The sequence below is a fragment of the Linderina pennispora genome (genome assembly GCF_002104995.1).
Source record: "Linderina pennispora strain ATCC 12442 chromosome Unknown DL89scaffold_9, whole genome shotgun sequence".
Taxonomy (NCBI): Eukaryota; Fungi; Kickxellomycota; class Kickxellomycetes; order Kickxellales; family Kickxellaceae; genus Linderina; species Linderina pennispora.
This window is the reverse complement of record NW_024468257.1, coordinates 423,746-446,006: the sequence shown is the minus strand read 5'-3', so window position 1 is coordinate 446,006 and position 22,261 is coordinate 423,746. Positions and strand designations below refer to the sequence as shown.

General features: G+C 52.5%; 11 protein-coding genes across 11 annotated transcripts; 3 read left to right on the top strand and 8 right to left on the bottom strand.

Annotated features, from left to right (window-relative positions):
* Positions 1-209: 209 nt before the first annotated feature.
* DL89DRAFT_181415 (uncharacterized protein) lies at positions 210-991 on the bottom strand. Its single transcript, XM_040883902.1, has one exon. The coding sequence runs from the start codon at positions 787-789 to the stop codon at positions 280-282; it is 510 nt and encodes a 169-aa protein (XP_040742439.1). The 5' UTR covers positions 790-991; the 3' UTR covers positions 210-279.
* Positions 992-1,662: 671 nt separating this feature from the next.
* Positions 1,663-3,493, bottom strand: DL89DRAFT_181495 (uncharacterized protein). The gene is made up of 2 exons (XM_040883904.1): positions 3,398-3,493; positions 1,663-3,322 (listed from the first exon to the last, which is right to left on the bottom strand). The coding sequence occupies exon 2, from the start codon at positions 3,189-3,191 to the stop codon at positions 1,941-1,943; it is 1,251 nt and encodes a 416-aa protein (XP_040742438.1). The 5' UTR covers positions 3,192-3,322; positions 3,398-3,493; the 3' UTR covers positions 1,663-1,940.
* A 945-nt stretch (positions 3,494-4,438) lies between these two features.
* Positions 4,439-6,669, top strand: DL89DRAFT_247630 (general substrate transporter). The gene is made up of 4 exons (XM_040885134.1): positions 4,439-4,574; positions 4,675-4,930; positions 5,047-5,241; positions 5,385-6,669. The coding sequence occupies exons 1-4, from the start codon at positions 4,550-4,552 to the stop codon at positions 6,613-6,615; spliced, it is 1,707 nt and encodes a 568-aa protein (XP_040742437.1). The 5' UTR covers positions 4,439-4,549; the 3' UTR covers positions 6,616-6,669.
* Positions 6,641-7,968, bottom strand: DL89DRAFT_181380 (uncharacterized protein). Its single transcript, XM_040883901.1, has one exon. It carries the CDS (start codon positions 7,863-7,865, stop codon positions 6,705-6,707), a length of 1,161 nt encoding a protein of 386 aa, XP_040742436.1. The 5' UTR covers positions 7,866-7,968; the 3' UTR covers positions 6,641-6,704.
* A 165-nt stretch (positions 7,969-8,133) lies between these two features.
* DL89DRAFT_268439 (uncharacterized protein) lies at positions 8,134-9,123 on the top strand. Its single transcript, XM_040887928.1, has one exon. It carries the CDS (start codon positions 8,173-8,175, stop codon positions 9,091-9,093), a length of 921 nt encoding a protein of 306 aa, XP_040742435.1. The 5' UTR covers positions 8,134-8,172; the 3' UTR covers positions 9,094-9,123.
* Positions 9,124-9,130: 7 nt separating this feature from the next.
* DL89DRAFT_224690 (cytochrome P450) lies at positions 9,131-10,681 on the bottom strand (the record flags this gene model as incomplete). The annotated part of the gene is made up of 1 exon (XM_040884704.1): positions 9,131-10,681. The coding sequence occupies one exon, from the start codon at positions 10,679-10,681 to the stop codon at positions 9,131-9,133; it is 1,551 nt and encodes a 516-aa protein (XP_040742434.1).
* Positions 10,682-11,052: 371 nt separating this feature from the next.
* DL89DRAFT_318431 (putative cytochrome P450 monooxygenase) lies at positions 11,053-12,624 on the bottom strand (the record flags this gene model as incomplete). Its single annotated transcript, XM_040891105.1, has 1 exon — positions 11,053-12,624. The coding sequence occupies one exon, from the start codon at positions 12,622-12,624 to the stop codon at positions 11,053-11,055; it is 1,572 nt and encodes a 523-aa protein (XP_040742433.1).
* Positions 12,625-15,502: 2,878 nt separating this feature from the next.
* On the bottom strand, positions 15,503-17,223 carry DL89DRAFT_268435 (cytochrome P450). Its single transcript, XM_040887927.1, has one exon. The coding sequence runs from the start codon at positions 17,167-17,169 to the stop codon at positions 15,625-15,627; it is 1,545 nt and encodes a 514-aa protein (XP_040742432.1). The 5' UTR covers positions 17,170-17,223; the 3' UTR covers positions 15,503-15,624.
* Positions 17,224-17,509: 286 nt separating this feature from the next.
* On the bottom strand, positions 17,510-19,048 carry DL89DRAFT_247624 (cytochrome P450; the record flags this gene model as incomplete). The annotated part of the gene is made up of 1 exon (XM_040885133.1): positions 17,510-19,048. One exon carries the CDS (start codon positions 19,046-19,048, stop codon positions 17,510-17,512), a length of 1,539 nt encoding a protein of 512 aa, XP_040742431.1.
* A 558-nt stretch (positions 19,049-19,606) lies between these two features.
* Positions 19,607-20,558, top strand: DL89DRAFT_268434 (uncharacterized protein). Its single transcript, XM_040887926.1, has 3 exons — positions 19,607-19,812; positions 19,859-19,959; positions 20,009-20,558. Exons 1-3 carry the CDS (start codon positions 19,653-19,655, stop codon positions 20,510-20,512), a joined length of 765 nt encoding a protein of 254 aa, XP_040742430.1. The 5' UTR covers positions 19,607-19,652; the 3' UTR covers positions 20,513-20,558.
* On the bottom strand, positions 20,523-22,150 carry DL89DRAFT_181343 (uncharacterized protein). Its single transcript, XM_040883900.1, has one exon. It carries the CDS (start codon positions 22,043-22,045, stop codon positions 20,591-20,593), a length of 1,455 nt encoding a protein of 484 aa, XP_040742429.1. The 5' UTR covers positions 22,046-22,150; the 3' UTR covers positions 20,523-20,590.
* Positions 22,151-22,261: the final 111 nt, after the last annotated feature.

The window sequence follows — 22,261 nt, the reverse complement described above, 5'->3', positions numbered from 1 at the left end:
TGAGCCACCCATTCACTTTCGGTTTGCTGGTGTAGCAATCCGATTCGCAGGTCCTGAGCTGCCCAAACCCTGGCCCGAGCGCCTTCGCCAGTGTGAAGGGAAACCCCGTTCTGTTTTTTTCGCACACAGCCTGCTCTGAGCCTGGCGCTTCTTAATGTAAGCTGGTTTCGTCGAGGCCATTGGCTGCAGAACTGGAAGGCGGAACTGCAATCCAGCTTTCTGTCGTTTGGCGTCCTCCCGGCCACGACCCGGTTTTTTTCTCTGGCGGCCTTCCCTCCGCTACATTTTTCCTTTCTCCTTTCTCGAAACACCCAGCCTGTGCATATCCTGCACATATTGCTTTTTCATTTCCCGCGACCCCACCATATCCGCTCCGTCCTTTGGATGACACCTCCGCCTGAGGACAAGCATTGACCGAGTGCGAAAAATAAAAAACACGAAGTGCAGCACCACATGCATCCTGCACGCCAATCGATTGCCATCGATGCCCGCCCTTCGCCTGCGTCCTAGCAGATCTCTCCCCGCTGCTGCTGCCATTGGGCGGGGCAGCTGCAGCATTCCCGCTAAGCATCGCTGTTGCCTGGGAAAAAGGGCTCCGCCCACTGCCGACTTTTCCCACCGCGCTGCACCAGCGTGACCCCGTTCTGGGATCCTTGGTGACTCGTAAAAGCAACTCCCGCCCAGTACCAATCTGCAATCCGCAGCGCCGCTCATACTCCAGGCGGCTTCGTGCCAATCGCTAGCGAACCATGTCCTTGTAGTCAAGCTGTAGACCAGGTGGATCCCCATGTCGCTTCTTGCTTATCCAACAGAAATCAGCAGATCTTTCCGCTCTGGAGAGGAAGGTGGTTCTGCCAAGCACATCCAGCGAGATGCCGCTCCTTGCTTTTTTGGCGCACTATGGTCGAGTGGGCCGGGGCGATCGCGTGAGTATTACCAATTTTTCCACCCACGGCCTGTGTCCCACCGGTAGGTTCGGCATGGCGGAGCCTCCGTCTGGCGTGGATCTCCCACACGTACCGAGTACCCTTCACGGGTCCCTCGCATAGGAGGAACTGCCTCGGTGCAGGATGGAAGCACTTTCACAGGCTGCATGATGCACTTCCATGGGAAAAAAAAGCCAGGCTCTCCAGCGCACAAACAGTCCAGCGGAAATATGCGACGAGCAAGGCAGGAGGGGGCGTTCTAGTGCATGCTATATATCCACACCTCCATCTTGCTCGCTTCGAGAACAGCCAAGGCGCCTTGCCCAGATGCATTCCAGACGACGTCCTTAGCAGCGGTCCCTAAAGACATGCAGTCTCCTCCCTTGGACACTTTCATGTGCTCTGCAAGCTCCTCCACATGGCCACAAGCAAAAAATAAAATTTCCTCTGCCGATTAACACATTTATTTTGAAAATACAACGCCTACTTGGCCATGCTCGTTACCTAAATAGAAACCTCGGCATTAGCAAATCTGTCAATACCAGAAAACCCCCTATCGAACCCATGTGCAGATTATGCGGGTAGCTTCAGAATTTTATTTACAGACATTCAACATGCGAAAGTACGCGCAGTCCAGCCTCCCCGTGAAGGAAGGCGGCCACTTTGCGGTTCACACCTCGCGTCTCCCATTAATGTCCGCCCGTCTGGGTTTTACGTCATCAGCATAAACATTGTCCACAGAAACTCCTGCAAAATGGCGTACCTTACCGGGGACTATTAAATACAACTAAAGAGCAACGAATGGATAGAGAGCTAAGACAAGGAGGGTTCTGAGCTGGACCTGCCCTTGCGGAGCCAGAAACACGATCTCAATCATTTTTTTGGCTGGGGTGCTATCAAGCAAAAAATTTTCGCCTGCCGCTGATCTGCCTAGAGTAATAAATCACTGATCTATGAGATCATTTTGCCGATCACCAGCACCCATGTTCCAAACTCTGAAAAAGAAAACTACGCTCACATATCCAGCGCATCAAACTGCTTCGTGAACCCCGAGTCATCGCCCTGCAGGGCACGCATGTACTTGTCTCCGATGCCTTGAGAGCTAAACTGCTGGCGGTAGATGGCCTCGCGCGCAAACTGCCCATCCTTCACATCGCAGCTGTTGGGGCACGAATACACAAGGAGCGTTCCCCAGTCAATCGACAGAGGGTCGTCAGCCTTGAGCCCCAAAAAGTTCAGCATCTGCGGCATGATCTGGAACTCAAACTCGCGCTGCACCCCGCACAGCTCGCACTCGGGAACATCCTCCGGAATACCAGCGTCGCTGACATAGAGCGGCTTCTCGGGCTCGCCGCCCGGTGCGCGCGCATAGCGAATGACCTGGTCCGAGTTCTGCTGGATGCGCCGCTGGAACACCAAAAACGCCTTGTCCACGTCAACCTCCGAGTCCACTGCCTTCTCGTCGGTCACCGGCACCACAGCGCCGTCCTCGGGCTTAATCTCATCCTCGCTGTCGCTGTCGCTCTCGCCGTCGTCGTCATCGCCCTCCCCGTCACTGAACTCCTCTTCTTCCGACGCAATCACCAGCTCCGGGTACCGCTGGTTGCGCAGCTTGCGAACATGGTCCTCTGGCTCCTGCTCGCTGCTGCCGCACTGTGCGCGGTGGCCTGCCTCCCAGTCAGCCAGCTGGTGGTCGCGCGAACAATACATGCGCTCATGGCACTTGCTGCACGCCTTGGTGCCCGCCATTCCGCACACCACGCACTGCTTTGCCGGTGTCACCGAGCTCTTCGTTGTCCACACGATATCATCGTCCTCCACATCCTCGCCTGTCTCCTCGTATACTGCGTTGTCCTCAGGCAGCTGCGCCCGGTACACCCGCATGCACCGTGATGCCGGCGCCCGATGGCACGAGCCTGTGCGGCACACAAATACATACATCATCCGGTGGAATGCTGAGGCAGGCTCGTCCTCGGGCGCGTACAGCTGCATTAGCAGCGCCATCGGCTTCTGGCACTCGTCACATGTTGCCTGCGAGACGTTCAGCGGGTGCTCTGGGTCGATCCACCGCGGCTGTCCGCCGATCTTGCTCGGAAAGCTCTCGCTTTGGAACTCCTCGTCCACGGGCTCTGCAAAGCCCAGCGTAACAGTCATTGTGTCTCGAGGGTAACAGAGGAGGGTGTGAATTTGGTAAATGGCAGGTCTGTGAAGAGCGAAGGCTGAGGAAAAGTGCCCTCTTCTGCGACTCTTGGGGAAAAAATCCATGCCGGTGATCTGGCACGAACTACTAATTTCTCAGATACTGATCGTTGATCAGCGGCTAGAACCATCGCTGGCTTCATACACATATCGGACAGACATTTGGGAACAAACAAGAGTGTACCCGGCGCCCACCACTATTTACACAGCTTTAATATACCTTACTTGTAATCCTGAACATGTGCTACTTTCTTATTATATACCAATATCACCTTCCATAGTTCCAGCTGTATATAGCCATATACTACCCAGTAGGATATCCGTGGGGATCCGGTTCTCTAAAAATGCCAATACGTGAACTACAGCATACAGATATATATTTTCCGAGACATGTCATTGAAAAGAAATTGTGATCAGCAATATTGCTAAATGAGCTCGTCTGCTGCTTCTAACCATTTCTCACTCCAGTAGTAACATGCATAACCTTAGTGGTGTATTCAATACTATGCTAATAAGCCGACAGTCACCAACCGACATTGATTGTATTAAAGCCGTAATTGCTTCACTCTCGGAACAAATCTTTAACCTTGCCTAGTATATTCGGCCATTGGCTCGTCCTACATGCCGCACGGCTAGCACACTGTTTCCTGCCTACCAAGATGTATATATGCGGTGCAAAGCAAAGTGCTACTAAATGCGTTGGAGGCGTCTCTTGTTGAGTGGAATCATTTTCTCTTTCCCGGGCAGTTTTCAGTGTTGAGCTGAGATACCACCCGAGACACCCAAGAAGCGCTGAATATTCGTCGTCTATCCCCACGCTGCCGCCCTAATCGTGTCCTCAGTCGTCGCTCCTCCCGCTAATGGTCGGCAGTTACTTTATTTTTGGATCAGCCACCAAAGGGATAAGGGACCTAGATGAGACATTCTAAGCGCCGCGTATTGTCGGACAGTTTCCCTGTTCACAGTCGGTGGTGGGATTTTTCTCGGCTTTTATATGCTCGCCGGTTTACATGCAAGCGGGCTGGCGTCATTGGTCCTTGTCGCGGCCTCCTATTTTTGCATGACCTTGCGTTTTCTCATCTGGCCGCAAAACTGGAGATGACGAAAAGTCGGTTAGCAGGGGTGTCAGCGATTCGGGGAGTGCGAGCAATAGCCAATTATTCAAGTGTTTCTAAATGCCAACCTAGTGCTGAGAGATGACAAAGGGTGGAAGAGTGCTGCGTTTTGGGGACTGGAGGAAAGGAGGTCTCTTGTATATAAAGCAATCGCCCTGAATTCCAGACGAGCGTTTAGGAGTGCACTGGTCATTACTACTCTAGCTTTTCTGATCTACTGCAGTCGCACCTCTGTTATTTTGTTGCCTTCACCGACTTTCTTTGACACCTACCTGCCATTCCATCTTTTCTCTCATCTTTTATTTTGTCATGGTGGAGTCCATCCAAGACTGTGGTATGTATACATCAATATGTACATTTGTGATGTCCTGGCAGGAGAGATCATTGTCCTTATTGGCTGCACTCTATTGATTGACCTGGTACACCGCTTGTAGAATCGGGTGTGGGCATCAACCTGTATGTCCCAGACTCGCAGAGCCTTTCGAGCATTCCTGGCCCTGACTCGCGCGAGAGCGGCTTCAACCGGCGAGTCCTGGCTAGCTCCTTTGCCGCGGCGCTTTCTGCGCTAAACTTTGGCTGGTGTGTGGGCGAACCAAACATCCCCGAGGCTATCATCGAGCAGTGTCTGGAGGGTCCCCAAGTGTTTGTCAACGGATTTCCCACCTGCCTCCCGATGAGTTCAACGCTATGGTAGAGTATAATTGGGCACGACTTGGGGGGCCGCTCGGCCTAATAGCCCGGATTGTTTTCAGAAGGGAAAAAGAACCGGTGGCTAACATAGCAATCAATTGTCTTTGGAACTGTAGGGGGTTGATTGTTGGACTTGTGGCACTGGGCGCGCTGGTGGGATCTCTGGTTGCTGGGCACGCGGCAGACAAATTTGGACGGAAAACAGTGCTGCTGGTCAACAACATATTCTTCATCGCAGGTGCTCTGCTCCTCAGTACATCCACGACTATCGCGCAGCTGGCCGTTGGCCGCTTTGTTTCGGGCATCGGATGGTAGGTTTGGAGGCTTGGTCCCCCTGTGACTGATGTGTGAGAGAGGCAGCTGGTACATGTTGCATTCATGCCGGTACTGTCCAGAGAGCAGTTTACTAATTGCAATGACATCACTTGCCCTTCTTTCAAAATGCCGGCTGTAGCGGGGTTGCCAGCACGGTTGTTGCGACCTACAATAGCGAATGCGCACCTGTCAAGGCACGCGGGCTGCTGGGTACAATGTTGCAGCTTACGGTTGAGATTGGAATCTTTCTCTCACAGTTTATTGCCATATTCCTCGTGCAAGTACCCAAATGGCGCATCCTGTTCGGTCTTAGCGGCGGCATCTCCTTGATCCAAGTGATTCTCTTCCCCATGCTGCCCGAATCACCAAAGTTCCTTGTGTCCCATGGGCGTCTGACCGAGGCTGAGCACGCGCTGCAATTCCTGCGGCCCAACTATGATATCACTGACGAATTCAACGACATGCTCCTGGCCAGAGATCCTGCACGTGTGTCCCAGGCAGACTTTGTCCCCGCCGCAGACAGATCCATGGCATCTGTCAACATTGCAGAAAAATCATCAGGTGACAAGCCCAAGATCAACATGGATGCATCGCCAGAGCCATCGCTGGTGGCCAGGTCGGCATACACTCCAAGGTCACTCGGAGTCATGGACATTCTGCGCGGACGCACACCCGACATCATCACACATTCTGTGTTCTGCACGCTGTTCCTCATGGGATTCCAGCAATGGACAGGCGCCAAAGGCATTGTGTTCTATTCGACAGAGATCCTGACGCAGGTGTTCAAGCTCAATCACGACCAGCTCGCAAAGATCCCAAACAAGCCGCAGCTGGTCACCATTGGAATTGCAGCGACAGGAATTGTAGCCGTGTTCCTCAGCATGCTTCTGGTCGACAGGCTCGGGCGGCGCCGTCTGCTGCTGCTGAGTACGGGTGGCCTGACGATTTCTTGCCTGGTTGTCGTCGTTGGCCAAACGACAGGGACTGGCATGCTGGCCGTCGTTGCCATGTTTGCCTACAAGATCGTGTACGGACTGGGTATGGCCCCGATCCCGTGGCTGGCAGCATCTGAAATGGTACCGTATTATGCCCTGGGCACCCTGAGTGGAATGGCCAGTGCGCTGAACTGGACCATGATCTTTACCATCGGCATGGTGTTTCCGCATCTGGCTAAGGGCCTCCATAGCTACTTGTTCTTGCCCTTTGCTGTGCTGAACATGTTGGCATTTGCGGTTATATTGCTGTTCATGCCTGAGACAAAAGGCAAGTCCATTGCCGACATTCTGCGCGACCATGGGCGCCCGATCCATTTCGTATTCAAGCACCCCTGGACCCGTCGCACAGCCGCCGAGCCGACCACACCGGCCTAAGCACACACGCGCCATTCCGTCATCCATCTCTTTCTCTAGTTAGTTGTACTCGTGTCTATAAATTATTTCAAAATGGTTTTAAAGCCGTGTCAGAAGTAGACAGTGTTTTTGCACACCAGTCGGTTGATCTTGCGAAGCTCAGGATCCTTGCCCTCCTTCCACCAAAAGTTGTCCAGAGTGGCCTGGTTGATCGGGAATTTTCCAGGGGTTGTCTTGCACTCAGCGCTGTTGGCGTAGTCAACGACAAGCTGCGCAGCGACAATAGACGCAGCTCGCATCGCCGTGGTTTCCTCAAGTGTCAGCTCCTCACTGCTATCGATCTTCTTCTGGATCGCATCGCATGGCGTCATCATGCCGTGGTTCTGCACCATTGCAGGGACCACGTTATCAGCGAACAGGGTCATCTCGGCAATATCTGGGAAGTTGAAGATCTTCTCCGAGTCCTTGAACCGCTGGAACACGTCGTACGCAATCAGCTGTGCCTTCTTGAAGAGGTAGACTGGCTTGCCATTGATCTCGGCAGCATCGCGCAGAGACGGGAAGGCATTGACAAGTTTCTCCACCAGGTGCTTCGCCGTTGCCTGCTCGGTACAGATCTTGATAATGAAATCGGCAAATGACGCAAACCCAAACTGCTCCAGCCGGCGCCCAGTGTCCTGCAGGATTCCTAAGATGATCTCAGCCAGCGGCCGCACCGGGCTTGCCTCGCTGACAGTGACGGCCGTGACACCCTCCCGCATCGGCTTCTCATCGCCAAACAGCGGAATGCCAAAGTGCTGCGAGATATCACCTAGGGTCAGCTCCTGCAGGCCCTTGGCATCAACTGGGGTTTGCGAGATATGGAGCGAAATACACCCAAACACGATGGTGTCGGAGGCCCCCCGGCCACACGCTGCGTGCAGGTCGCGCCGGAATCCGCTCCCGATCTGCAAAAGGTCAATGATGGAGAACATGTTCAGTTCCTGTGCAAAGTTGTCAAACTTGAGAGGCAGCTTGCGTGTCCACTGATTGACCTCAGTGACGTACTGGTCAAACTTTTCGACATTGAAGCTGTCGACATACGTCTTTGCTGCTGCCTCATCGACCGTAACCAGAGCCTGTCCGTTGCTCTTGATGAACTGGGCAGTTGATTCACGCACTGCGTCAAAGTAGTTTGTCCCTGGTGCCGGCAGCGGGACATGCTTGCCTGTGCACGCACGCTCCCACGTCACCGGCAGCTCGGTATTAGTGACCTCGGAAATAATGCCCATGTTAAATTCGACGGATTCGTGGAAGGGGTGTTAGAGAATAGCCAAGAAAGATAAGCGACTGGCTGCAAAACCAAGAGACGAAGGCTGGCAGCACTTTGGGGTTTTAAGCAATCTTGGGACATTACGTAGGCTTGGCCAGGCTGCTCGGCTCGCGAGTCGCAAGAGCTGCTTGTCACCTGAGCGGTGGTGGCCCATATACCATGCCGCAGCGGTGCACCTATATGGCAAAACCTTGCAATCGCCGGCTGCGGCCACTCTGTCAATAATTCGCTTCGCCTCTTCCTATCCTCTGTAAATCCATCCCAAAATGGAATACCAGTCATCTCGTAGCAGCAAGCTGTCGTTCAAGGGCGACAAAAAGAAATCGAAAAGCAAGCACAAGAGAAAGCACAAGAGTGACAAGCTGAGCGGCCCGGCAGCTGCGGCATCGGACGAGGCTGCCAGCGACGGCTGGGTGCCAGTCAGCTCTCTTCGCGACTTGGAAGGGCCAGTGTCAATTTACTTCCGTGATGAAAGTGTGCATGTTTTTTCCTTGCCGCCGCGATCCGAGACCCAGGCACTGGCAGACACGTCAGGGCTCCTGCCAGCGCTATACGAGCTAACCGACGCATCTTTAGCGACTGCGGAGCCCGCCAGCGTAGAGCAAGTGTTTGTCGGCCGGCGATCTGTACCTACAGCTACCTCCAAGGACGCGGAGGCGAATATGTTTTCGTTCAAGTCGTGTCACGGCGAATACCTCTCCGGATCTCGTAGCGGCGATGTGACATGTAGCGCAGCAGCAATTGGACCTCTGGAGATGTGGACACCGGTGCTATTGCCTGATCGTGGCGATGGCGCCGTAGCATTCATGATTAACCCTCCCGGCAGTTCAGGCGACCGCTTCTTGACTGCCGAGCCAGACAAGGCTAAGAAACACTCTGTGTCCGTGAGCTGTGAAGGCGCACATATTGGATTTTGCCAGGTATTCACAGCCAAATGCCAGGCGGCGCTGAGGAAAAAACGGACAGCCTTGGAGGCTGTCGAAGACTACGATCCTGAGAAGCTGACTGGAAACGCGGCGCTTGATGAAGAGCGTCAGGCCAAACGGTTCCAGAGCTTCCAGGATGGGCACATTCATGTATCGAAGAAGAGCCGCACAGAGCTGGACCAGGCGAAAAAGGCCGGCAGATACCGTGAAAGCTTGCTCGATAGGCGAGAGAAGGTCAAGTCGGACAGATATTGCAAGTAGCTGTCTTTAATGTTAAATAGTGAAATATCCTCAAAATTCAGGCAGACATTGCTGGTCTAACGACGGCCCAGCAGTTGTCCTTTGGGTTCTCTGGGTTAGTAACGATGTGGGACACAGCCGGAATTTCAACCGGAGCACCAGACTTGCCCAGCCTATGTGGTCCATAGGGCGCATCCGCGGGCAGCGAGAAATCGTACTTGCGCAGGATGTTGGCAAGGACTGTGTAAATTTCAAGCCAGGCAAGGTTTCGTCCGATACAAACGCGAACGCCTGAACTAAACACCAGTATGTCCTTGACTCGCTCTGCTGAGTCGGGACCAAGGAAGCGCTCAGGGTCGAATACATCGGGGTTCTTCCATGTATGCGGATTGCGGTGACAAGCGGCGATTGACACGCAAATTTGCGTATCGTGCGGGATGTTGTATCCCTGAATTGTTGCCCCCTTGGCCGGAGCGCTGCGTGGAAGCATGCCTGAGACTGAGGGGTTGATTCGCATTGTCTCATAGATGACTGCCGAGAGGTACGATAGCTTGGCTTTCGCGTCCTCAAACGAGATGACCTGGGAGCTATCTGGGAATGTAGAGCGGACTTCCTCGGTGACACGCTTGTAAATGCTGGGGTTGTGAAGCAAATGGACAATTGCGTACGTTATCGTGTTGCTGGTAGTGTCGGTGCCAGCAACGAGCATCAGCGCCACCTCCGACTGGAGCTGGCGAAGCGTTAGCTTGTCACCAGTAACCGGATCCTCTGCATCGATAAACTTTTGCAGCACATCGACGCGTGGCGGCGCACCAGCTTCTTTGATAAGCCTCTTGCGCATCTCCACTCGGCCCAAAGTCGTAGCAACCATCTGGCTGTGTGAATGCTTGAGCTTTGAAAACAGCCATGGGATCTTGACAAGCATTGGTGACAGGCTACGGAATGACTTGAGGTGCACCGTGTCCTGCATCCAGTCAATGACATCCGTGTTTCCGGTTTTCAAAATGTTGAAGCTCTCCCCAAAGCCAATTGCGCCGATAACATCATAGCCCATACGGTGGAATGAGTAAAAGTAGTTGACCTTGGCTGCCCCTCCTTGCTTGGAGATTTCAGCGTCCCACACGCTGATGAGCGAGTTTGCGCCGGCATCGACTACTGTATCCTCAACAGCACGCATAGTGTGCATCGCAAATGCACTTCCAATCTGGCGCCTGCGTATCTTGTTCTCCTCAGGGTCGATAGTCGAGAAGGTATTGGCCTCAATCAGGTGCCCCTTTTCATACATAGGGCCTTTCAGAAATGCATGGGTGGCAAGAACGAGCCGAGCATCGGAGGTGTTGGACAGAGAGACGTGGTTGTATCCAATGCGCACAATTTCGCCATACTTGGCGTGCAGTGCGCTTGTATACGAATGGTATTGTCCGCGAATGACATGGTACTTGAGCGGCAGGTTAGAAAACTTGTTCAGGAGCGGCCCTGGGACCTGGGCAAGAGGAGAAAAGAATGCAGTGTGTACCAGCTGCACAAGGTACACCGAAGCAGCAAGCAGGGCGACTGTCCACAGGACAGATGAGGTTAGTAGCTCGTTGCACGCACTAGTAATCGCCATTCGTTTCAAAGAACAGTTATAAAAACTATGGTGAAGAGATGAGATGAGAAGAGGAGTGTGTGCGAGCAGAGATGGACCTAGGGATTGCCACTGCCTTTTATCAGGGCAGGAGATCATATTTGACATCAGCCAGACATGTGCGCTTACAGAGAGCGCTCCGATGTCCGTCCGAATGCTGCAGGTCCTATGCAATATCTCATTTATGAGTGCTGCAGCTCCCAAGTCCGTCATTTCGGCTAATAAATCGAAGGGTACTATACCAAGTTTAGCCTAACAGGAATTACGCAACGTGCCTAATCCTAACAAGCATCATATTCAAGCGACAGGATAGCAGGCAGCGTTTGTGTGCGCAAGATGCACCGCAATTATTTTCAAAAGCCTGTCTCTGCCAAAGAAATGATTAAGCGGCAATCACTCTTGGGATTCCTCGGAGCAGTGACAAGAAGCGATTGCGCTGGAATTTCGACCGGAGCGCCAACCTTGTCCAGCCTATGTGGCCCATACGGCGCATCTACAGGCAGCGAGAGGTCATACCTGCGCAGAATGTTTGCAAGCACCAAGTACAGTTCAAACCAGGCCAGGTTTTTCCCAATACAGATGCGAACGCCTGAACTGAACACCAGTACGTCTCTCATCCGTGCTGCCGAATCTGGACCAAGGAAGCGCTCGGGATCAAAGGTTTCCGGGTCCTTCCATAGGCGTGGGTTGCGATGGCAAGCAGAAATTGACACACAGATGTGTGAATCACTCGGAATGACGAATCCTTGAATATACGTACCACCAGTAGGTGCGCACCGTTGCAGTATGCTCGAGAACGATGGTGTTAGCCGCATTGACTCATAGATAACAGCTGTGAGATACGGCAGCCTCGATGTGGCATCGGCAAACGAAATAGTCCGGGAGGTATCGGCGAATGCGGCGCGCACTTCTCTAGTTACACGTCCGTAGATCTCCGGATAGTGCATCAGGTTCATTACAGTCCATGTAAGCATATTGCTAGTAGTATCGGACCCAGCGGTGAGCATGAGAATGATCTCTGACTGAATCTCGAGGGGTGTAAATATATTTCCAGTCTCGGGGTCTTTAGCATCGACAAGCTTCTGTAGCAAATCGACGCGCAGCGGTGCACCAGCTTCTTGGATCTGTTTCTGGCGAGTTTCGACAGTTGTGTCTGCCAGCCTTTTGATGCTAGCGCGGGAGTCTTTGTATTTCTTGAATGCCCACGGCTGTCTTGAGAGCCAAGGAACCATTCCACGGAATGCGGCAAACGTCACAGTATCGTGAATCCAGTCGACAACCTCGGTGTTTCCTTTCTGGAGAACGTTAAAGTTCCTGTCAAAGCATAGTCTGCCAATAACATCGAACCCCATGCGGAGGAATGAGTCATAGTAGTTGATACAGGCCTGCCCTCCTTGCCTTGAAATCTCAGTATCCCATGTCTTTATCAGCGAACCAACACCCGCATCCACAACCATGCCCTCAACTGCACGCATCGTATGAATTGCAAAGGCGTCTCCAATCATGCGGCGACGGAATTTGTTGACCTCAGGGTTGACCGCTGTGAAGGTATTGACGACGAACCCTTTGCTGCTGTACCCCTTATCATACATCTTCCCCTTTGGAAATGCATGGGTGGAGAGAACGAAACGGCAGTCTGCAGTGTTTGATAAGGAGACATGATCATGTCCGATTCGTACAACCTCACCATACTTGGCATGAAGTGCAGCTGAATACGAATGATACTGACCACGCACCATGCGATACTTGAGTGGAAGATTGGAGAATCTGTTCACGAGCGGCCCAGGGATATTGGAAAGTGGTGAGAAAAATGCCAAGTAAATTAGCTGTGCCATGTATATTGCAGCAGCCAGCAAAAGCACTGGCCAGATGGATAGCTTCTCAGGATGTATGTTGAATATGTTGTCTAAATAGTCGGCAGTCATTGAAAATGAGAATTATGATATGGGCGTTGGAAAAGAGGAGAGATAGAGTGAGGGAGCTGGGGGTGCATTTAAGACGAGCCCAACCTTGACACTACCACACAACCATGCACGGCTGTGGGAGCAACTATGTCAAGTGGGAATAGTGCTATCTCAAACATTGTTCTCAGCCTTGTGGCTGGCGAAGGGTGGGTTGCATATAGTAGTGCATCGTCCTAATTGCCCAAACCAATCCCAGCCATTTACCGTTCCACTGTATGGAAGCAATTATCAATTCACGTGCCCGAGAGCGTACATCATTATGTCTGCATGCAGGGTATTGGTTTTACATACTAGAATTGCTCTGCTTGCGATGCGAGCTCGGCTGCTAGTCAGCATGGGTTGACACATCGATGATGTCCGGAATTCGTCGATCAGATAGACTTCAAAGCCATGGTGCTTGAACTTGTCGCGCCATCCCTTGCCACGAATCGGCGCATGGTGTCGGGCCATCGGCGCACTCCAATTGCCCATGATCAGCACTGGATCTGGACCGAACTTGCTCCGGAGTTTTGCGGCAAGCCTGTGGTCTGTACGGGCCTGGTTCATGAATGAATCAAGGCGCAGCTTGCGGTGAAGCGAGTACACCTTGGGACTGGTCCCGACACCCAGATGGGCCTTCCAGCGCCTCTGGTGCTGCTTGTTTGACTTAGTGGGCTGCTGCTCTGGTAACCTTCGCGCTGTCATCGTGCTGGCATAAAACGGTGCTAGGACACACCGCACAGATGCACGGCCAGCAACGTAGGCACGGAATTTTGCTGGGCTAAGGGTCCGGCAGCAGTGCTTGGAAAGCTCTGCCTCTGCTATGCGGACAGCATCTTCTGGGACTTGATCCTTTGTATCCCAACGAATCCTGTCATAATGGCGCAGCTTGAGCTCCTTATTGCGCTGCTGCCGTGTGTAGCGGTAGAGCATTTTTTCACCCTCTTTCCCATTGCTGCTATTTTTGTGCATCATGTATAGTAAATCACCCCGACCTGGATCGATGAATACACAGCAGCCTTTCAGATTCTGCAGCTCTGGCTGTGGGATTTGGTGGATATAGTGACAGTCAGCTGTAGCATCGCCTCCTGCATCACCACCTCCTGCAGCATCGCCTATAGCATTGCCTCCCGCAGCATCGTCTCCTGCAGCATCAGCCTTGGATACCTTGTCTTGCAACAAAATGCATATCGTTATACCATCTGTTGTTGCCATTCCGTGGAATTTTCTATCATCATGCGCCTTAAATGGCTTTGATGTTAAATCTGCGACCCGGCCCCACACATCCCACACAGATTGTGTGATCCCTTGGACCGGGTCGTGTGCACAGACTGGGGGTGCTGATGCATATGCATTGTTAAGTGCTGCAACAGTGTCTGCTGCTGCTGCCCTCTTTGCTGCGTTGATCTTGGTAACCTCCTCACGTGTTTTCGAAATAAACACCTGCTTGATTATTTGCTTGTCTAAGCGCACATGGCCTGGGATCCATGATGTCCGCAGAGGCAGGCATTGGGGGGAGACTTGCCAAGCTGCTCATTCTCAATAAGCTGGCATAAGCGAATATATGCACGCAGATGCTTAAGTGGATTTGCCTTGGCATCATAGTATCGGCTGTCTTTGGCGAATCTGTACTTGGCATCATAGGCATTAAGGACTGGTGCCAGCTTGTTGTAGATTGCAAGCATCGGTAGGGTGAGCACACTGAGATCAGGGTGCCTAGAGGCAACTGCCTGGCGGAGCTTCTGTGCAGGTGTATAAATACACACTTGACATGCGTTATTGAACTCAGCCTTGGACACATTGCCCATTGTACTGTGCAGTGTGTTTTTGCGGCTGCAAATATCAATCAATTTGGCCAGAATCCGCTGTAGGCAAGTGCCATAGTGCAACACAATGTTGCTCTTGTATGCTGTCATCAGCTCGGCATCCACGTATGTTGCTACTTGATTCATTTCACGTACACCATGTAGCTCGATATCGCCATTATGCAATAGATAATCATAAATATGGTATCTAACTACATCACCGAAATCTGCGCTCGACAGTTCTGACCTGTCCTTCCAGTTGACGAAATCCTCGGCAGACATGGCTGCCTTTGCCTTCAAATTGTGATATATAAATAAATAAATTGAATGAAAGATTCCCTTTTTCACAAATATTGCAGGGTCAAAAGCATCATCGTCAGCTAGTTGATGGAGTAATATCCATCGTGCAAGCATGTATGTATGCTCTTTGATGATATTGACGCTGTGTACAAATTGCTCTAGGCGGGGCAACATAGAATCACGGAAGCCAATACCACCAAGTGATGTCTTTATGACAGTAGTGCTGCGGGTAATATTCATTTGAGAAATTCAATAGGCAAGTAAGAAGAGAAATGATGCTGTTCAGCTTTGCTTTATTGCGTATGCATAGCATTAAGAACTTTTTATTAAAAATGATCTGGCTTGCATGGTTCTTGGGGCCCTTAGCACTGATACAGTCTCTTGAATCAGTCTATACAGACTGGATCCATTGTGGCCCAAATACTACTGCTTACGCATGTTCATAAGACAAATTAATTTGTAAAATAAACCCACAAATATTGCATGACCGCTAGAAGAGCTATATGGCCTTATTCAATAGGTGCTCATAAATAAATATCCTGAGTGTTGCGCAGCCGGTGATGACCGCCATGGTGATGCCATGGAAGTTATCAGGCCGACCGACAATGAGAGCAGCTCTTGCGTTGAACCAATGGAGATATCTAGTGGAGACCTGTGACCACTACAATACCAGCTTGTCACCCTGGTTTCACCGATGAGGTCAGATGCCACACAAGATAAAAAGGAGTTTACAGAGCAAGTCACTCAAACCCGTGTTGAAGCTTAAGAGTTTTATGTTTTAACCAACTAAAAAGGTTTTACCGGACAGTTGGACATTTTTTGGACTATAAAATCCTATATATAGGTAAAAGATTGTGCGTTAGAGACGGTCCAGTGATCAAGCCGCAGCAAGAGTAATGCTGACGCAGCAGTTGTCTTTTGGATTCCTCGGACCGGTAACGATAAATGAAGCGGCTGGGATCTCGACCGGAACACCAAGCCTGTTCAGTCTGTGAGGGCCATATGGGGCGTCCTCGGGCAGCGAGAAGTTGTACCTGCGCAGAATGTTGGCAAGAACCGTATAGATCTCAACCCAGGCGAGGTTTTGTCCGATACAGACCCGAACACCCGAGCTGAAAGTCAGCACATCCTTCAACTTCTCAGCTAAGTCGGTGCCAAGAAAACGCTCTGGGTCGAACACATTGGGGTTATCCCAAGTCCGCGGATTGCGCTGACAGGCAAAAACAGATATGCATATTTGTGCGTCCTTCGGGATGTGATGGCCTTGGATCGTTGCCCCATCAGCCGGAAGCTGGCGTGGTAGCAAGCCAGACACGGATGGATTCAATCGCATAGCCTCGTGGATTACTGCTGAGAGATAGGGCAGCTTGGATTTAGCGTCATTAAACGAAATCGTTTGCGAGGCATCAGGGAATACACTGCGTACCTCCTCCGTTGCCCGCCTGTAGACACCAGGGTTGTGGAGCAGATGTGTAAGCGTATACGACAGCGTGTTGCTGGTGGTGTCTGTTCCAGCAATCAGCATCAGTCCAACTTCAGATACGAGGTTATCTCCATCGAGAATCTGGCCCGTCGCCGGATCGCTGGCATCAATCATCTTTTGCAGGATGTCAACCCGTGGTGGGGCACCTGTCGTTTCAATAAGCTGTCTGCGCATCCTGATTGCGCCGCCAATGAAGTCTAAAAGTGATTGCGCAGACTTCTTCAGCTTTGGGAATAGCCATGGAACCCGGTTGACAAATGGCAGCACAGTGATTATTGACTTCAAGTGCATCATGCTCTGCATATTGTCAATTACTTCCGTGTTGCCTGTCTGCAGAATGTTGAAGTTCTGGCCAAACCCAACCGCACCGATCACGTCAAAACCCATGCGATGTAGTGCATAAAAGTAGTTGACTCTTGCTGCTCCTCCTTGCTTGGAAATCTCGGCATCCCACGCCTTGATCAGCGAGTTAGCACCCGCACCAACAACCAGGTCCTCGATACCCCGTAGTGTGTGCATCGCAAAGGTATCTCCAATCTGGCGCCGCCGCACTTTGTTGAACTCTGGATCAACAGTCGAGAATGAGTTCTGCTTTGTCAGCTGGCCCTTGGTATACGCCACTCCCTTCTTAAACCCGTGGGTGGCAAGGACAAGCCGTGTATCCGATGTGTTGGACAGGGACACGTAGCTGGCGCCGATGCGCACAATCTCGCCGTATTTCGCATGCAGCTCTGTCGAATATGCGTGGTACTGGCCGGTCATAACTTTGAACAGCAGCGGCAGACTGGAAAACTTGTTTATGACCGGACCAGGTATACTCGAGAGCGGCGAGAAGAATGCGTGCCTGATAGCAGACGCTACATAAATAGCAATGGCCAATGCTGCTACTGGGGCGATCAGAGACGACGAGATTGCCTGGTAATCCATATCGAATAGCATGGTGAAATATGAGCCAAGGGTGGTTAGAGAAAATAAGTGGTGGAGGAGTCGAAAGGAAGGAAAGGCACACTAATAGCCGCGGCACCCTTTGGCGTTTCTAGTCAAGACAGTTTACTGCTGGCAACAGCGAGCAACAATTTCACATGTGTGTACTTGAACAATGGTCACGCCGCAAAAATACCATTTTCAGTAGTTTATAGTGCCGGCGGTGCTCCGGAAATTTGCCTACGCACAAGGGGTGGCCCCTGTTTGTCAAACCAGCAGCAATTAACGGACATGCTGGCTAATAAATCGCCGTATGGTCTGAGGCTTCAAGACAACATTTATTGATGCAAACACGCTATGCTTTGGCATGCGAAATCTTGACCCAGCAGTTGTCCTTCGGATTTACAGGAGATGTGACAATAAACGATTCGCCAGGAATCTCGGCCGGAACTCCCTTGTCGCTGAGCTTGTGTGGGCCATACGGCGCATTCTCGGGCAATTCAAAATCGTACCTGCGCAAGACATTGGCAAGAACGGTGTAGAGCTCAACCCAGGCAAGGTTACGGCCGATACAAACTCGAACACCCGAGCTGAATGTCAGCACATCCTTCAATCTTTCGGTAACGTCAGGGCCAAGGAAGCGCTCGGGGTCAAACACCTCCGGGTTCTTCCACATCTGAGGGTTGTGCTGGCAAGCAGTAATAGTAATGCAGATCTGTGTACCAGCTGGGATGTGGTGTCCCTGAATTGTTGCACCCTCTGCCGGAACGCAGCGTGGAAGGAAGCCACCAACGGACGGATTGATGCGCATGGTCTCATGGATGACTGCTGAGAGATACGGGAGCTTGGACCTGGCCTCATTAAACGAAATTGTTTGCGAGGTGTCCGGGAATGTTGTGCGTATTTCCTCAGTGACGCGGCGGTACACCTCCGGGTAGTGCATCAGCTGCATCATAACCCATGACAGCGTGTTGCTGGTGGTGTCAGTGCCAGCAATGAGCATCAGGAAGATCTCCGAAATCAAGCTCTCATTGCCGAGGATCTCGCCTGTGACCGGGTCCTTGGCATCAACCATCTTTTGCAACACGTCGATCCGCGGTGGCTTGCCAGTCTCGCTGACCAGCTTCTTGCGCATGTCAATGGTATCGCGGATAAGCTGGACGATGGCCTTTGTCGACTTTTTCTTTTCCTTGAACAGCACCGGTATAGACCAGATAAACGGCAGGAGGCTGGACAGCACCTTTAGGTGGATTGAATTCTGCATGTGGTCAATGACCTCCGTGTTGCCGGTCTGCAGGATATTGAAGCTCTGGCCAAACCCAAGGGCACCGACCACATCGAAGCTGGCGCGATGGAACGAGTAGAAGTAGTTGATGCGGGCCTTGTCGCCTTGCTCTGCAAGAGCCGCGTCCCACACCTTGATCAGCGAGTTGGCACCAGCGTCAACAACCAAGTCCTCGACTGCCCGCAATGTGTGAAAGGCATAGGCATCGCCAATCTGCCGGCGGCGAACCTTGTTGAGCTCGGGGTTGGTTGTAGCAAACGAGTTTTCTTCCAGCAAAAGTCCGGTTGTATAGATCGGGCCCTTTCTAAAGCCATGGGTGGCTAGGACCAAACGCGTGTCAGATGTGTTGGACAGAGAGATGAAGTCTGCGCCAATGCGAACAACCTCGCCATACTTGATATGGAGCTGGGTAGTATACGCGTGGTAACTGCCAGTCATGGTGTGGTACCTGAGGGGAAGGTTGGAAAGCTTGTTCAGAAACGGCCCAGGAATTGTGGACAGGGGCGAAAAGAACGCACGCTTGATGGTAAGGGCAACATAGACCGCTATGGCCAGCGACACGGCTGGGAGAGCCAGCGGCGTTGAAACAGAGAGAAGTTCCGAGATCATCGTAGTGTTGGGGACGGCGTTTGGTAGACTTCTAAAGATGCAAAAGTGTAGGGCGCTGCTTGGCTATTCTAGAAAGGTGGTATATAGGCATGCTCTCTTATATACCTTGGCGCGCACTTGCAACCCTGGAGAGATGGCAAGCGCTCATGCTACTGTGAGAATAGGTGGTATATGCCGGAGCCGACGAAGATCCAAAGCGCATGTCAAAAACTCCGCCATAGATTACATCTAGGTGGCTGATTTCTACGTCGTGAGAATCGGGAGCTGTGGGGAAGGGCGGCAATACAAAGATTTTTTCGTCATTCAGCAGCATGGCGTGCCGCACAGCTGCCTGAGATTAAAGTGTATAAAATGGCTGCAGGCAACAGCAAAGGTGGACATTGGTACAGCCGAGGTGCTTCCGCAGTCCATGTCCATGAAAAAGGCGGGATGGTGAAATGCTGATCCACTGCACCGCAGATCGGCGACGACAGGTTGCGGCATTCGTGTATATCTAGATCCAGCAGGTAGCATATGCCTGCTGAAGGGATCGCTATGACCTGCAGCTAGGCAGTGGTAGTGTAGCGGAGAGTGTCAGCGACGGAGGGGCGTGTGGTGATAAGAAATGGGCGATAGGTTGGGAGTAGCATCTGTGGAGATGGCCAAGGTTCGGGTCCGCTGGGGCACTTGGATCCCGCAAGCAAAGGAATGGACGTGGTTTAGAGTCAGGCTGGCAGATAGTTCATTAGTTTCAACAGCTACATGCAGACGCAACAGTAGTAGTGGTCTAGTATTTTTCTTTGCCAAGTCCCACAAAATTTCCGGCCAAAGGCCGCCTTGCTCCATTTGGCCAGCGCCATTCCCACAATGACACCTGGTTTATAAATAAACAAGACCTGAACCCACATGGCGCGGAAATCCGGGGCGCCGATGTATCCTTTGCCCCTCTATGCGCAACCTTCCAACATGGTCAGATTCAAGCATCGGTACCTGTGCTTTGAGATCCAGTTCCACACTGCGGCTGAACAGGCGCTCGGCCATCAAAAAGCAGACCGGAAACAGCCGGCGCTGTCATCAAAAGCCATCTTCCACCTAATCAGAGATCAGATGCAGATAAACTTTGGCGACTCGGGCGCCGGCCATGTAGTAATGGGCACGCAGGTAAAATACTTTAGCTCGCGGACAAACATGGGCATTCTGAAGGTACCTCGAGACCATTACCAGATGATATGGTCAGCCCTGACGCTGACTACGCAGATCAGCCGGACTCCGTGTATGATCCGGATGTGGCATGTCTCGGGCACGATCAAAAAGTGCCAGCAGGCGGCGATTAAGGTCAATAGGAGTTTAATTGCGAAATGGCACAAGCAGCAGCAGGAGATGGCCAAGCAGGGAAGCGGTGCAGCGCTGGCGAATTCGGTCGATAGTGTGCTGACGGGGGTTCTGAAGGAGTCGGAGGCTGAGATTTCGGCGTTGGAGATGTAGTTCTTTTTCAGTTTTGGGAAATGTACTTGAGCGAAATGCGTTGTATATTTGTCTAAAGGGGTTGCAGCAATATGGATGTTACATAGCAGGGATTTCAGCATTCTCGCAGGCGGGTTCCTGGACAGGGCTGCCCTGCGCTTTGACTTTGTCAAGCGATTCGAGCGTGGATTTGAGCACACGCTGCACGAGCTTCAGTCCATCTGCAGCGATGCCGGCAGCAAGCTCTCGGTCATACGCGGGCTCTGCTGCTGCTACCTGCTCATTCTGGTCATCCAGCATCATCTCGTCCATGAGCGCCTGCAGCTGCTCCCACTGCTCGCCGATCCTCTGCGCCCGCACTGGGATCGGCTGGATGGGGCGACGGTGGTGGCGATGGTGCTTTCCGCCGCTGCGCCTCGGTTTCCGGTTTGCCCGCGATCCTGTTGACGCCCGCGACGACACGGGCTCTCTCGGCGACATCGGCGCGGGTTGGTCAAACGCAGCCTCGCCCAGCGTTGCCAAAGTGCGGCGTCTGCGCACCGGGCCATCCGGGAATTCTGCCTCTGACGCTGATGTTGCGTGTGCTGAGATAGCCACTGCATCCTGGATCCACGAGTACAGGTGGGCGCTCTTGTCGTTCTCTACACGAAAGCTCCGGCCGGTTTCCTCCTGGTGCGTTCGTGCCTCGACCACTGTGGCCATGAGCTGGCTGCGCAGATCAAGGTCGCGTGCCTTCTTTGACAGCGTGCGGTAATTGTCCAGTCGGCTGCGCATAGTCGATACCGACTCGGGTCCGTGGACCGATGTAGTCTGCGGGGCAGTGGCGTGGGAGGCCGAGCGACGACGCAAGTTCTGTGAAGCGCGGTCGATCGCGTCGGTGACAGTCTGGCTAAGACTCGATGCACGGGCTTGCGACGAGGCAAGCGTCTCTGCTAATACGCTAGATTGGGCGCGCAGATCGGCAAGCAAGGCATCGACGACTGTCGCATGCCGTGCAACATTCTTCACATAAACATCGGTCTGGTCAAGGCGCTCGAGGATCGAGTGCAACTGATTGCATGGGGTGTTGAGGCTGCGGCAATATGGACACATGGGTCTTTCGGTGGTCGCATTAGCTCCCGCAGTGAGGTGTGGACTAGAGGTATGTGGAAATGCTGGGATGCGCTGCTGTGGCAGCTGGCGGTAAGCACGAGTCATACGGGGCGACGCATTCGCTCCATCGTGCAATGTAGATGAGGTGCTCCCAACCGCAGTCGACACAATACTAGCTGTGGTTAGCTTCCGATGCAACCTGGCGCTGCTACCCGAAACAAAGTACTCAGACATGTTGCTGTCACCGGCCATGAGACGTGGAGAGCGGTATATGTTGTAGTGGTCCGTATCCCCTAGGTTATCAGCCCCACTCGAGTCGTCATCGAGGAGGACCACATCTTTGCCTGATCTCGGCTCACGGTAGGCAGGCGCATAGCGAGGTGACTGGAACCAGTGGATCTTGCGCTGGCTCGGTAGATCTAGTGCAGGCGGCTGCACCAAGGGTGGCAGATTGGCTTGCATGGGAGGTGTGGGGAGGCACGGTTTGGACACCGAACTGACTGAGCATCATCGAGACCTGGTCCTCTAGGTTGTTCAGGCGGACCTCGTCCGACACGTGTGCTTGCTGGACAGACGTCTCGCTTGGCGGCAGGTGGGTATTTGAAGTTGCAGGCTCAGCAACTCCTCCAAGCTGCTCACCAGTAGGTGACTGGGCTCCCTCGGTCTCTTCAGTTAGAA

Coding starts and splice junctions, on each gene's coding strand:
- DL89DRAFT_181495 (XM_040883904.1), bottom strand. CDS start 3,191: ATGGATTTTTTCCCCAAGAGTCGCAGAAGAGGGCACTTTTCCTCAGCC.
- DL89DRAFT_181380 (XM_040883901.1), bottom strand. CDS start 7,865: ATGGGCATTATTTCCGAGGTCACTAATACCGAGCTGCCGGTGACGTGG.
- DL89DRAFT_268439 (XM_040887928.1), top strand. CDS start 8,173: ATGGAATACCAGTCATCTCGTAGCAGCAAGCTGTCGTTCAAGGGCGAC.
- DL89DRAFT_247630 (XM_040885134.1), top strand. CDS start 4,550: ATGGTGGAGTCCATCCAAGACTGTG. Junction 4,575..4,674: donor GGAGTCCATCCAAGACTGTG/GTATGTATACAT, acceptor CACCGCTTGTAG/AATCGGGTGTGGGCATCAAC. Junction 4,931..5,046: donor CCGATGAGTTCAACGCTATG/GTAGAGTATAAT, acceptor TTGGAACTGTAG/GGGGTTGATTGTTGGACTTG.
- DL89DRAFT_181415 (XM_040883902.1), bottom strand. CDS start 789: ATGGGGATCCACCTGGTCTACAGCTTGACTACAAGGACATGGTTCGCT.
- DL89DRAFT_268435 (XM_040887927.1), bottom strand. CDS start 17,169: ATGCTATTCGATATGGATTACCAGGCAATCTCGTCGTCTCTGATCGCC.
- DL89DRAFT_181343 (XM_040883900.1), bottom strand. CDS start 22,045: ATGCAAGCCAATCTGCCACCCTTGGTGCAGCCGCCTGCACTAGATCTA.
- DL89DRAFT_268434 (XM_040887926.1), top strand. CDS start 19,653: ATGGGCGATAGGTTGGGAGTAGCATCTGTGGAGATGGCCAAGGTTCGG. Junction 19,813..19,858: donor CAGACGCAACAGTAGTAGTG/GTCTAGTATTTT, acceptor TTCCGGCCAAAG/GCCGCCTTGCTCCATTTGGC. Junction 19,960..20,008: donor CGGAAATCCGGGGCGCCGAT/GTATCCTTTGCC, acceptor GTCAGATTCAAG/CATCGGTACCTGTGCTTTGA.